The sequence below is a fragment of the Carassius auratus genome, chromosome 31 (assembly GCF_003368295.1).
Source record: "Carassius auratus strain Wakin chromosome 31, ASM336829v1, whole genome shotgun sequence".
Classification (NCBI taxonomy): Eukaryota; Metazoa; Chordata; class Actinopteri; order Cypriniformes; family Cyprinidae; genus Carassius; species Carassius auratus.
In genome coordinates, this window is record NC_039273.1 from 28,196,728 (window position 1) to 28,210,790 (window position 14,063).

Below are 14,063 nucleotides of genomic sequence, written 5' to 3' on the forward strand. Positions count from 1 at the left end.
AACACAAAAATTGGAGCACACTTAAAAAACTTGCTCTCATGTTTTTTCAGTGCAAGAATACAACAGTAAAAAAATTGTAACAAAACAAAAAAATCATACATTTGTAAAATTCGAAATATTAGTTTCTTTAATATATTTAAATAATTGAATTATTAAATATAAATACAGAATAAACTAATAAAAACTAAGTTGTCAATATGATAGCAAAGATTATTTCACAATACACATAAAGTGGCGAAATATTGACAAAAAAAATCATTCTTTCACCTAATGAAAATAAGTGTAATATTTTAAATATATAAATAAAACATTTATTCTTTATTAAAAGTTGATTCATTTAATTTCTTGCACTAGATAGAACGAATAATCAATTTTAATTAATTGTACTGTTGATTAAGTAAAATGTAAACAGTTTACATTACAGTGACTTAAAATACATAAGAGTGAGCTTTACTATGTGAACTTTGAAGACTTTATTTTAGATAAATTTAGCTCAATTCAGTATAATGACTAGCACAGTATTCCCTATGGAATTATTTTCCGGACATTATTCAAAAGGAATTGCAAATTGTATTTGCAATTGCGTTTTCAATTTATGGACGCATAAAATGTGACATAATCCAACCAAATGCAAATCGCTCATTACCGTTTGCATTTCCGTTTAAGCGAACACACAGTGTCTGCCAAATTTAAAATGGAAATGCAAAGTCCGTTTGCACTTGTGTTTCCCATATCTTAGGAGCTATGAGCCTGTCATATTTAAATAGCAATATTAATTACCACATTGCCTTTTCACTCTCTCTGCACTGTGCATGTTAACTGCCAAAACTCAAATGAAATCGCAATTCCTTTTGTATCTACAATTTGCAATTCCTTTTGAATAAACTCTGCAATATCATTCCATAATTCCCTTCATCTCAACATATATGCAAACATAACACGTCTACAACTCCTAAATCCTAAATATTTTACAATGACAAAACTCTGCAGTGCATAACAGCATCTCTGATGTTAAGTGCATTATTAGTGTAATACAGCAAGTGCATATAATCTATCCTCTGCATGAAGAGTGATCCTGCTGTGGGGATGAAGTGTTTACTGTGTTCGGTTTTATATATTTTAGTGTCAGCAGTGCAAGCTGAGTATTTCCTCCAGTGGGAATATTAACACTGCCAAACGAAAAAAAAAAAGAAAAAAAAAAGGAGACTAATTAAAACAGCCCACGTGAGAAACATTAGTGTCAAACAGAGTGAAAATGGCATTCAGAACTCCTAAAAGACACTAAAGCTTGTTAATGTTTCCTGAAAGACTGGGTGGGAGTCAAGTCTGTAACCTATTATTACATATTTATTCGGATTGAGGTGTGTCCTTGTATTGCAACACTGTGCTAGCAACTTTACTTGCTATTTAACTGACAATGCCAAACAGCAGCAGTGTGCTTTCTAGTTCTTGAATGTCACTCCACAACTTGGATTCAATCCAACAGGCAATTAACCCACCATAAAACATCGCAACAGATGCCTAGTGTTTCCAAAATGGTAATGTCATATTAAGGACTGTTTTGGAGACTCAAAAAGAAGCATTTAGGAGTGAGTTAGACTAGATATTATGTCTAGGGCCGCTGGATTGAATTCAGTCTATCCTAAGAGGGGAAGCTGATCACATGAATAGAGGAAAGCAGTTAGAACTCAAGCTGGCTTGCATGGTTTTACCTCAGGAAGTCTCTCCATGGCATTATTGCAGGGTACTATCTATACCACAAACATAAATACAGACACACAGCACCACTGAGTCCAGACGTACAGTCACACAAAAAGTAACACAGTAGAGCAAAGCACAAAATAACACAAGGCATCAAGGGCAATATCCTTATTAAAAATAGTCAAGCATTACATTAACAATACGAGTTGCATTAACCCTTTGATGCATGATGTTTGCTAAAGTGGATAGATTTTTAAAGGATTTTTTTAATTATTCATGCAGACTACAGACTATCAAAGGTTTGGGGCTGGCATAGATGTTTTTCAAATGAGTTTCTTATTCTTACCAAGGCAGCATTTATTTGTATTAAAAGTAAAAATAGTGAAGCAATATTGTGAAATAATATTACAATCTAAGATAACTTTTCTGTTTTTATTTTAGTGTCACATTATACTATAAAAATAATTCTGTAATGGTTCATGCATCAAAGGGTTAATGTAAACCAACAACTGTGGCCTAAACATTCCACATCATTATTTTTACGCTTACCTGCATTACCGTGCCTGGCAAAGGGATTTAGTGTGGCTTTGGCTTTAGACGTCCAGTTGGCCGTAGTAGAGCCAAAGGAACTGGAGGAGAGGGATTTTCCCAAGTCATCTGAACTCACTTTCTTGGTATTATTAGTGGCAGTCTTGCTCCAGTCTGGAAAAAAAAATGGTTAAATGTCATTTAAATACCAGTAACTTTACCACACAGGTGAATCCCATGCATAAAGATACAGCATAAGAAAAACCCAGGAAATTAAGATAACATACTGCAATTCCATCACTCCTAAATAAATGACACACAACTTTCTAAAGAAAATTTGTTCAGGACTGGCATTCCAAAAATAGACTGTTTAACATTACATCTCATTTAATCAGATTTAACTGTAAGTAAAGGCCAGCTAAGGCCTCTCCGCTCCTACATTTAAGCAATTTGTGATACTTCAGGCGAAAAAAGTCTCAGAGCTGGGCTTTACTGAAACACACATTCTGAGTGCGACCAAAGACTCAGGAATTCAGCAACTAAAGATGTAGTCACAGCACAGTCCAATATGCTTATGCAAAAAAACATATAAAAGGGGGAGGTGGGGGGTGAGTACTGTTAATGCACCATGCACCAATACAGTGTTACAAAATGTGCCCATTTAATGCTGACACATTATTCATACAATTGATTTTATCTAAATAATGTAGGTATTATTTAATGGAATGTGACTTAATATATGATTCTTCATCTGTATAGGATTCTGACACATTCCCAAATATCCCCGAAAACCTTATTTGTTTAATTAACAACAACTACATTTACCAGAGTTATCTGCCAAGCGGAACTTTCCACAGCACAAATATCTCCTCCATTGCTTCTGTACATTTTCTTTCAGGGCACAGTGGAACACAAATATGAATAATCCTGTTAATACAAAAAAATTACGTTCATTAATCTTTAATTATCACAACCCCACAAGCTATTTTAAAACGATTGGCCTCATTTCAGACAGACAATACCAAAGCGACCTCTGGCGGTTTACATAGAGAACTTCAGAAATATATGTTACACCCCTACAGGCCGAAATAGCTCAGTTGGGAGAGCGTTAGACTGAAGATCTAAAGGTCCCTGGTTCGATCCCGGGTTTCGGCAGAGTGTGGTGCATAAGAGCAACGTTTTATTTTTTTTACTTTAAATGCTAAATTTGGTATCATTTAAACTTTTTTTTTACTTTTTTTTAATTATTATTGAATATTATAAAGTAATTTATATATACATACTACTTTGGTATATAAAAACACATCAACACATTAAAGATATTATTGTCAGCATCAGATGATTACATGGAGTCTTTAAATGTACAGGATAGTGAAAATATAATGATTTAAACCAACCCTGTAGGGAGTTGAAAATGGAGAAGAGGTACATGAAGGCCAAGCTGACTGGACCCCAGGCAAAAAAAGCAAAGCCCCAGGTCATGCCCAGCAAGAAAGTCAGGCTGACCACACTGCGCAGGTTACGTAACATCTCCTCTTTAAGTGTTCGGTTGCTACGCTTGCCGTTACGGCCGCAGATCTGCATCATGACCACGATGAACATGGCAACATTCATTAGGAAGATCATGGAAAAGTAGCCCACGCACGTCACGTAGAATACAACCGGACTACGAATCCAGCAGCTACGGAAAGAAAGACCAGGAAAACCAACAGAATGAGAATAAGGAAATACAAGTCTTTTCCACATAAGACATCAGATATACATGTAAAATAATGGTCAGTTTGAATTTATTGGGCCAAACTTACAATTCTGTGCCCTGTCCATTCTCTCCTTTTCCATAAAAGTTTTTTCCATAAGAATTTTTGTCCACAGCCAACACTAGGCCAACAATTGAAGCAGGTACACCTGAAAACGTAGTCAGATGTTCTTAAAATTATGCTCAACACTTCTTCAGAGTGATCTTATACTATCCTCTGAATACAAAATGGCAAACAACTATTAAAAGGAAAAACTACATAATGTAGCACTTACCCCATCCCACGAGACAAAACTTGAGGATGTATCGCCGTATGTAGGTGTTGAAGACCTTGACCAGGGCAATGTACATATGGATGGACTCTAAACCCATCCAGGTGAAGGAAGAGAGAAGGAAAAAGTGCAGAAAAACCGCCACTGTCACACACAATCCCTCAATGTTGTACGAGGCCAGCCAGCCATCCAGAAGAAACACCATGTTGAGGAAGAGCAGTGACGTGCTGAGATTCATCAGAATCTTGGAGGGATAGTCTCGCCGCAGCTTCCTATAGATTTATATCAAAGAAAACAATGAGTCTTTCCAATTACATTGTACCTCTAGCCATTTACACCATCATTCCGAAGTTTGAGGTTGGTATGATTTTTTTCATGTTTTTGAAAGAAAACATGCTCACAGAGTCTGCATTCAATTGATCATAAATACAGTAAAAGTAATATTTTGAAATATGTATTGCAATTTAAAATAACTTTTTCTATTTTAATATATTGTATATTAATATGTAATTTATTCTTGGGACGACGAATCTAAATTTTCAGCAGTCATTACTCCAGGTTTCAGTGCCCCATGATCCTTCAGAAATCATTCTAACATGCTGATTTGCTGAGATTTTTGCTGAGGAGAAGCATTCATTTTTTTTCAAATAAGGATTAGTCATTTCTAGCAACAAGCAGCCCAATTTTATGGATTAATAATTAGCACTTGAAGAGTGAAGAGTGAAACCAGGGTCCAGTTGCATAAACTTAGACTCAAGTGTCTTAAGTAAAAGTTTGACCAACTAGCATTTAGCCAACTAGTCATCAGTCTAATTTTTGTTTTATTTTAGATCAATCTGTGGTTTTATGTAATTATAAAATAAAAAATGTAATATTGTCACAACATAGATGAGTCATTAAAAACATGTTTAAATGTGTGTAAGAAAAATTAAATACACGTAAATCATTGACTTGTTTTTTTCTTTTCCATTATAAAGAGGCATAAAATCAAAGATGCAGATTTTGGATCCTAGTCAGATGTTGAAGGACACTCACTCAAAAGCGATGTATGTGAGCAGTGTTGCTGCGGAACAAATGGCTGAGATGCCACAGCCGATGTAGGTGATGAAGGTGAGAACCCTGTTGTTCTTCTCATCTATCTGTGCAGAAGCTCCAGAAATGTCCTAAGAGACAAAAGTGAAGAATAGTTAATCAATAATGACACTGATCAGACACGAGAGCGTCATTAGTGATTAGTTATCAGTGACAATTCCTGACATTTGAAAGACAAGTCTATAGATAAATGTAAAGAATATATTTTCTAATTAAACAAATTTTACACACAAACAAATCAATAGTACAAAAAAGCTGTTTTATTCTATTATTGCTGTTTTATTATATTATTTATGAGCAGATTAACATATTAAGAAACCCCGTTATTAGACATTTTTGCTCATGAAATGAATAATGACTACCTGTGAATTCATTATTTCTACAATGCCACTGATATCTTGTATATTGATATTGTATATTGCTACATTCAAATGACACACTGGTGCAGCATGAACAAAGTGTACCTTATATTATAAATGTGCAAAGACTTGATCACTTCACTACAGTGAAGCCTCCTGATTAGCTATTTGCCAACTATGTGGCCCTGTCTGTTTAAGGCATTGTTAGCCACTCTAGATAACATATATGACACATCAACGTTGCTTGAGTCTTAATAAATGAAACCGCTCTGTTGGGTCATTGTGTTGCCAATCCAACAAATCTCACCATTAGAATGCCAAAGTGTGTGAGGTGATTACACAAGCAAACGGTCCTGTTGCTGTTGGACTCCGAACTGACCTCGCAGCCTTCACTGTTCCAGCCCCCTATGTGACCTAATGGAGACAAATTGATATTATACAATTATTGTAAGACCATTGAGTAAAGCCTCCTATTGGACTGTTTAATGCTTAAACTGTGGCCAAATAAATCATTTATTTTACCTTCAATTTGAAGGGTGAAATCCCAAAACACACAAAGACGCTTCGGATTTCTCTGGAGGACAGTCAGACAGACACATTTAGATGTGTTAGACACCATTGTTCTAGTTTGCTTGCACAAATAATCTTTTAGAAGAAAACTATTGCTCTGAAACCTCATTGATGGGAATGTTAAACTAATAAAATGAATGATTACTGTAATTACTCCAAAAAAAAAAAAATCACCGAAAACCATAGTTTCTGTAAACGTATCAGTTACAAAAACTGTCAATACTATACATTTTCAATAAATAAAATCTGAAGACCTGGTACTCCAGATGGGCAATCTCTATTTTGACGGGATCCTGCAGGTTTTTGATTGTGAAGTTACCAACACTGCTAGCCACCACATAGCTGTTCAAGGACATGCCATTGCTTTGCCGAGCCTGTGAAGATATGAGACAGATCATCAAGACAAATCTGCTCATCTTAGTTTTTAGGGAGGCACATCAAAAGTTAGAGTCAGGCACATCAAAATTATAGCTCAACACATCATTTTTTTTAAGTATGGACAGAGTATATCATTTTTGTTAGCTATTAGTAAGTGACAAAAGATGCATTCAAAGAAAAGGAACATATCATTAGACATACATGTTAATTGAATTCAAGACATACAGTTCACATGTTTGGTAAATTTTTTTTATAAGTTTTAATAAGCCTCTTATGCTCATCAAGGCTCCATTTATTTGATCAAATGCAGCAAAAACAGTAATATTGTGAATTACAATTACAATTAATATTACAATTAAAAATAACTATTTTCTATTTTAATCAATTGTAAAATGTGATTTATTTCTGTGATGGCGAAGCTAAATGTTCAGCAACCACAGCTGTCAGTGTCACATCTTTCAGAAATCACTCTGATATACTGATTAGGTTCTCATGAAACTGTGATACGCTTTTTCAGGATTCTGTGAATAACAGACATTTTAAAAGAACAGCATCTATTTAAAATAGCAATATTTTGTAACCATGTAAAAGACTATAAAGTATCTAAGTATAAATGTATTTTTTCAAAATCTTACTGACCCCAAACAAGCTTGAATGGTAGTGTATGTTACACAATGCAATGAACAATTTAGAGTTTATTCTTAAAAGTTAGTTAACTTAGCACAGAGAAAACATCTAGAGAGTCATTACCATACCATGAGCCATCCAAAGTGCTATTAACAGAAATATCAATGAGAACTGTCAAAATTATATTGTTCTTCAGTCTTAAATAAAGCCTTATTTTAATGTGAATGGACCACAAATACTTAATTCAGAGAAAACCATAAATATAAAAAAAAAGCTCAATTGGTTCATTCTCACCTGAAAGAGTCCTGTCTTGCTGAAGAACATAAAGTTTATTCTGGACACTCTTTCTAATTGCGTATTACTCAAGTTGTGCAGTAGTGTTGGAGGTAAAGTGACCACAGCCAAAGCATTCTGGGCTTCTGACTCAAAATCGATCTGTGGAGAAAAATTACTTACGTTATACCATAATGTGTGTAATAATGGTATCAGAGCTACATGTGTTTGATTGCATTTGAAGAGGTTAATGCCCTCTGCCAGAATAAAGTGGTAATGAATCCATTAATAGAGCTCAAGTTAGATTCTGGTTGAATAACCAATGATGCATTCTTGGAGATATAAAAATAGTAAGACTGCCCTGAAATGGGGCCTTCAGTTGACAATCGAAACTGTTGTTAGGCTAATTTGTATTTTTAATTCTTTTAAATCCCTTAAACAGTTCCAATGATTGAGTTAAACTTCAACTATAAACATGAAATGACACAAAAATACAACAATTTAAATGTGTGAGCATGCTAAAATTACAGAACATCCACTTGCAAAAATATACATTCTGAGACTCATGCTCTGAGAAGAGAGAAATGTGTAATTTTCTGAGTCCGTCTCAAACTGTTCAATGTTGCTTTTTCCTCCCACAACTTTCCTTAATCAATGGGTACAACCCGTGTGCATGGTCCATACATGTCACCTCTCATTACACTGCTTTAATTGCTAAAGATTACATTAAGTCTTAAGCTAAATTTTGCGTGCAGCACATGTTCAAATATACATGCATAACCAGAAACAGATGCCATCAAGAAAAAAAAGAAAGAAAAAAAACCTCACATACTTGTAAAATGATATGTCAAATCTCACATCAAAAGACATGAAGCAGAGAGGTGAATGTTTTTTTATTTTGAAGGATATTTACCTGAGGGTATGTCTGGTTTGTGGCTATAAAAGCACTAAAAGTGGTCCCATTAAAATTGCTGATGTTTAGAGCAGAAACTCCAACAGCCAGATATTTGGATTTGATGGCTAGTGAGGGTCCATCGAACTCAATCTTCTGCACCAATTCATCCACTGCTCTGAGAGCTCTGAACATGCCGATACAAAAACAACAGGCTCAGATGAGAAGATTAAAAAAATTCCAGACTGAACATACAAGACCCTTCAGTGAAACTGAAAATGTTTAGACAGATATGACACAAAAATATAATGCTTTGCTCTCAAATAATATGTAGAAAGAAGAATGCAATATTGAACCACATATATACTTTTAAAACCGTAAAACCTAAATTTAAATTGATCCAGCATAAGAAATCTTAGACTTACTGAATAGAAACAGGCAACTGTTAAAATAGTGCCAGATGACATCTGGACATACGATGTTAGTCAAGATATTTAACCAAACATATTCAACTCCAAAAAGTCATGCAAACTCTTCATTTTCTACAGTGTAGGTAAGAGCACATACGTCTCTGAGGCGTCCTTTTGAGCGGCCTCTGAGCTGCTCATGACGTTGGAGATGATAGTGACCACAGTGCTGGCCAGGGTGGCGTTGATTTTGGCTATGTTCACAAGTTCCTTCAACTTGATGAGAATCTCTGTCACCTCCTCCTTAGAGAGCTCATTATTAGTGATGTCAGCGAGCTGCACGGCCACTTCCATTGCATTCTCTGGTCATTTGAAAGTTAGAGTTACTGGAGCTGGTTTTGATTTCAGATTAATGTGTGCAGTGCGTATCAGAACCTACCTTGTGAAACTAAAATGTTTGTTATATTAGTGCAGTTTCCACGGTCCGGCAGGGTCCAATATGATGTATAATTATACTGGTTAATCATGCTAAAGGGGGAAAAAAAAAGATTTAATTGACTTTTCTAACACACCAGCTAAAACATGATAACTGGCTGTAACCACTTCAGTTAGTATTTTATTCACATCTGCACCTAGATTAGAAAGTATCAGAATTTACTCACCAAGTCCTGGATGCGTTTTGTTCTTTGTAAGGGAAGCAGGGGACATACTGGGTGACTGTGGGTCTGCTCTGTGGCCATCTGTAATGGAATGGGAACTCCTCTGCCTGACAGTTTTCTGAGGTAAGACAAACAGAAACAAAAATTAAAATGATTCACTTACAAATGTTTCTTTAAGGAAGAGCCACCTTCCTGAAATTTCCCAACTATCCTTAAAGGTGCACTCAGTAGTTATATCCCATTTTGCTCTTAAGATATAAATCATTTATTAAAAATGTGATTAAAGTCTTAGGGCTTTGATAAATAAAACTTTGCTGTGGTGTGATGGTACATTCATGCTGCCGGGTATCAGAGTGTAAGTTCAAGACAAATACCATATCATATTTTAATAGGAGTTCAGTAATAATTAGTAATAATTATTTTTCCAGTACTGTATGCAAGTGCTTATTAATAATTTACAGGGATACTGCATTGTTATTAAACACTATGGAGCATGCCATACCCATTAATTTCACAGTCACACTGTCCAATATCAAGCCATTTCCAATTGCAGGGGCACTTCTCAGTTTGTTCTCAATCTCTGCTTCTGCCAGACTTGCATCAGTGGTATTCTTATACACCAGCAGGGCCATGTAGGTTTGCCTGAGAAGAAAGAAAGATCATATATTTTTTAGGCATCAATAATACTATTATGTTAGAACAAAACGGACAAAACGGTAGCAGTATGCAAATGTTTACCGTATAGTTGTGGCTCTTGAGAGAACGGTGTTAGGTTGGAGTGGGTGAGATTGTGAACAATCATTAAACAAAATGAAATTTTATGAAATCATTAAATAACACACTTTTAATATTTACACTTTCAAGTAAAAAAAAAAAAGAATCCTACCTGACACCTTCAACATAAACTCTGTAGATCCAGTTTTGAAATGTTTGATTGAGCTGTAAAAATTACAGAAACTGATTAGTAAGCAGTGGCTTGTTCGGAAAGAATTAAAATTTCATTAAGTAACCAGTTATTTTAATTTCCATTACTGGAGTTTTAAAATGTATTTAAAAGTGAAACAATCCATATATATAATAAATAAAAAAAATACAAATATACCCATTGAGATATCATCGTCTTAGCATCTCTGTCTGGGGTGTTTGCTTGTACATCAGTTACCACAAGGGATACTCTGTAAAAAATATCCTCTGTAAAAGGAAAATATTTCACTTTTTTAAATTATCAATCAAAACTTACTCAATTCACATTTTTCTGTGTTGCATAGCAGTAGTTCTAAATTAAGTCTTTATCTTGGTAATTAGCTATTTTGAAACGAATGTGGTCTCAAGACAGATCTTCTAAATTAAATCTACCCAAAGCATTGTAAAAACATTCAGTTTATAAAATTTGGCAGTAAAAAAACACCCTGATTCACTAAGCAATGTATTTTGAGAGCTACTGCTATGCTGCACTTCTATCACAAGATGGCTCTCATGTATCTCGAGTTGTTAGTGCTGGACTACTTGATAATGCATAACTACACCATGCCAAGACTTTCTTAGGAGACTACTAATATAATGACATTTTCAAAACTTTTTTCCACAAATTGAAAATCTGAGAGAGCTTTCTTAGATAGCACACTGTATTTTACATCAGAGTGATCATTCTTGAAAGTAAGGCTGAACAGTTCAATGTAAAATAAAGAATTAAACAAAGTGGTCTCCTAAGAAGGATGAATGATACAAATCTGGACAATTACAAGAGACCTATGCACCCAATTTGAGTGAGTGAGTAACAGCCAGTATTGAAGAGCGCTGGAACTCAATGATTGTCAGAACTGGGTATTGTTAATCTTACTACTAATAGTAAATCACATGGAATCATAAAAATTATATTTGCACACCAAGGCGGCAGACGGATCCCCTCCCCAAATTGAACCACCATCATTCTATGATCACTAAAAGGGTGATCTATGATTTATAAAAGAAGATATCTTTCTTTCTAAGGTCTAGATTGTTATTAGAAAACATACTGTTCCCGGTTGAAAGTCCACACAGACATGTAATATGAAAGGGAGCTTTACATGGACATGGGGCCAATTCATGAGGGTCTGTAGCGGTCCCACTGGTGGCACCAGTATGCACAGAGCCAAAATCTGCGCTGACTCCTTTGGTTGGGGTGTTGACTGTGCCATTTTGGTGACAAAAGACTGGTCATCAATAGCTAGAGACGGATGTGTCTTGCTAGCAGTGTTTGCGGGGTGAACAAGAGCACATTTTTGTTGTGACTGGAGGGGTTTGCGGATTCATTCTTGGCCCAAAATGGCCGCATTGTTGTTGAGGAGTGGGCATGTTTATTGTCCAGCAAGGTCTTCACTGTGGCTGTTTGAGATGTACATTGATTTGGAGGGTTGGATGACTGGAACGGAGGCAAGTTCTGATGGCGTGCTGCTTGTAAAGGTGGAAAATTGAAGAAAAACAGGGTCTGGTGGGGTGTGAGATGACAGATCCGCAACAGGCAAAGTCATTTGTAAAGGATGATGAGTGTGCGGCACATTCTCTGACAAAGATTCAAATGTATGTCTATCTGTAGTTCTAAACAATTCATAGTCTTGAATAGTGTTTGACTGGCTCACGATCTGCCCAGTGGTCATGTATGCAAAGTTCCTATGTGAATCAATAGAGTCACGTGTGCTGTTTTTGTTTAATGACTTAGAGCCTTCTGAGACATTTAGAAAAGAAGTTGTGTTGAGAAACCATGTGGTAGTTGTGGCTTCAACATATCTGTGGGTTGGACTTATTCGACTATATGCACTGGAAATAACAAATCCATCAGGATCAACCTCTCCTGTAGAGTGAGAAGAAAGGACATTGCCAGGCTCTATGAAGTTAGAGATGTCCATCGTCTCCGATTGATGTCTGAATTTGGTTTCATAAGGTGAGGCCTCATCTGGTCCATTCTTACTTATCGAACTGAACAAAATTGAGGGAAATATTTCAGGTGATGTAATTTGGGATATTTCCCCATTGACTTTGAAGTAGCCTGACCATGCTGACGTAAACATGCCATGTTCTGTGCTTAGGTCAAAAATGTTCTGGGAGGACAAATCGAATGTGGGCGACACATCTATCGTTTCCACTTTCATTTGGGAGTCTGAATCAAGGGGGTGAAGACTGAGAACCTCTCCATTCATCTGTCAGGGCCACCGCAGAACTGTGAGGTAATTCAGAAATAGCACTGACAGAAATGTGAGGCATATGTGACAAGTCCCTCAGATCAGCCTCTGAAGGCTTAACATCGCCTTGCCTGCTTAAGCCTCTGAAAATGGTCTCTGGCAATCTGTTTACACGCGATGGCTCCAGCACCAGCACCAGAGGTGAATCTAATTTAGACTGGCTGCCCACTATGGATGTAGAAATGCCCCTCGTGATGCCTGGATACACAGTGAGAACACTAAGAGTTGGGGATTGGCTGGAGTCAACAGATTGGGGGTTTTCAGAGTGGATGAATTGATTGTTCACTGAGGGTAAAACCAGGTCAGTGTTGTTTTTGGCATCAGAGATTGGAAAACATCAGTGTGAGGCGAATAAGACAACAGATTCGGTCGGATGGCCTCTGTCATTAAGGAGTCACTCTGAAACCCTGCAGTGGGCATTGAATTCAGGGGCTCAGTAAAAGTGGCAGCGCTGTGGGTTGAATCCGTAAGCAGTCCCGCCACCAGCTCAACACAATGAGAAGAAGTGAAAGAGGAGATAACAAGTGTCTCTGTTGTGAAGGAATAGCTGCCTTGTGGAATGAGAGGGCTCACTGCCAAAGGCTCTATCAGCAAAATAGTTTGATCGAGGAGATAGTCGAAAGAGCTCTGTTGGGAGTTTGATGAAGAATAGGAAGAGGTGGTATCGGTAAGACTATACTCAGGTTCTGTAAAGCCTGTCCTGACATTACCCTCTGCTAAAGTTTCCACCTGGTCATGTGTAACCCTTGTGGGCTCGATGGTGGACTTTTTCTGACCGTGCTGCACATCTTTAAAGGTGTCCTCAATGGCAGCTGCCAGGGCACAGTACTTGTTAGCTTTAAATCCACAATGTGTGTGGGCGACTGCTCTGGCCATGCTTCAGTTTGGTGTGAGAGACTCTTGAGCTCAGGCTGGTTCATTTGCACAACTGTTTCACTCGGAGTCATGGTGGGAGATGGGATAAGTGTCCAGCGGCTATCTGTCTCCAGCCACTCTGAGACCTGTGCCAGCTCTGACATTGCCCAGGGTAAACTAAGGCCTGACTGACTGTGTAAATGCTCCTGTTTGCTAACAGCTTGTCTCACTGGTCTAAAAGCTGTGGTGTTGGATGCAGACACAATTTCTACCTCTGAAAAAGACATGTTATGAGGGATGGTAGTGGCCAAGCTTTCATCCAGGGAGTAGGTGGAATCAAAGTCAAACAGGCTGAAGACATCATCATCCAAGTCAATGTCGTAAAAAAACTCCTCTGGGCCAAAACCAGATGGATAATCAAGTACCTCCATGCTGTTCTTGTCACTATCACTCAGGACCAGTTGGGGAGCTAGTGG

At 36.9% G+C, this 14,063-nt stretch overlaps 1 protein-coding gene and 1 non-coding gene across 3 annotated transcripts in view; one reads left to right on the plus strand and one right to left on the minus strand.

Annotated features, from left to right (window-relative positions):
* LOC113051056 (adhesion G-protein coupled receptor G6-like) overlaps window positions 1-14,063 on the minus strand; it is a 35,947-nt gene that overhangs the window by 1,536 nt on the left and 20,348 nt on the right. Inside the window, exons 7-26 of one of the 2 annotated variants that reach the window (XM_026214672.1) lie at window positions 10,617-10,705; window positions 10,401-10,453; window positions 10,253-10,267; window positions 10,017-10,156; window positions 9,518-9,632; window positions 9,295-9,383; window positions 9,016-9,217; window positions 8,470-8,635; window positions 7,578-7,718; window positions 7,412-7,429; window positions 6,533-6,652; window positions 6,231-6,282; window positions 6,016-6,122; window positions 5,293-5,420; window positions 4,261-4,529; window positions 4,035-4,134; window positions 3,627-3,910; window positions 3,055-3,156; window positions 2,251-2,403; window positions 1,713-1,751 (exon numbers count right to left, since the gene is read on the minus strand). In XM_026214672.1, the coding sequence (XP_026070457.1) occupies window positions 1,735-1,751; window positions 2,251-2,403; window positions 3,055-3,156; window positions 3,627-3,910; window positions 4,035-4,134; window positions 4,261-4,529; window positions 5,293-5,420; window positions 6,016-6,122; window positions 6,231-6,282; window positions 6,533-6,652; window positions 7,412-7,429; window positions 7,578-7,718; window positions 8,470-8,635; window positions 9,016-9,217; window positions 9,295-9,383; window positions 9,518-9,632; window positions 10,017-10,156; window positions 10,253-10,267; window positions 10,401-10,453; window positions 10,617-10,705 (2,360 nt within the window). In that variant the 3' untranslated portion in view covers window positions 1,713-1,734. The remainder of the gene's footprint in view (window positions 1-1,712; window positions 1,752-2,250; window positions 2,404-3,054; window positions 3,157-3,626; window positions 3,911-4,034; window positions 4,135-4,260; window positions 4,530-5,292; window positions 5,421-6,015; window positions 6,123-6,230; window positions 6,283-6,532; window positions 6,653-7,411; window positions 7,430-7,577; window positions 7,719-8,469; window positions 8,636-9,015; window positions 9,218-9,294; window positions 9,384-9,517; window positions 9,633-10,016; window positions 10,157-10,252; window positions 10,268-10,400; window positions 10,454-10,616; window positions 10,706-14,063) is intronic. The other variant, XM_026214671.1, reaches the window with a different exon arrangement.
* trnaf-gaa (transfer RNA phenylalanine (anticodon GAA)) lies at window positions 3,312-3,384 on the plus strand. The gene has a single exon. It is a non-coding gene; the product is annotated as a tRNA-Phe (tRNA).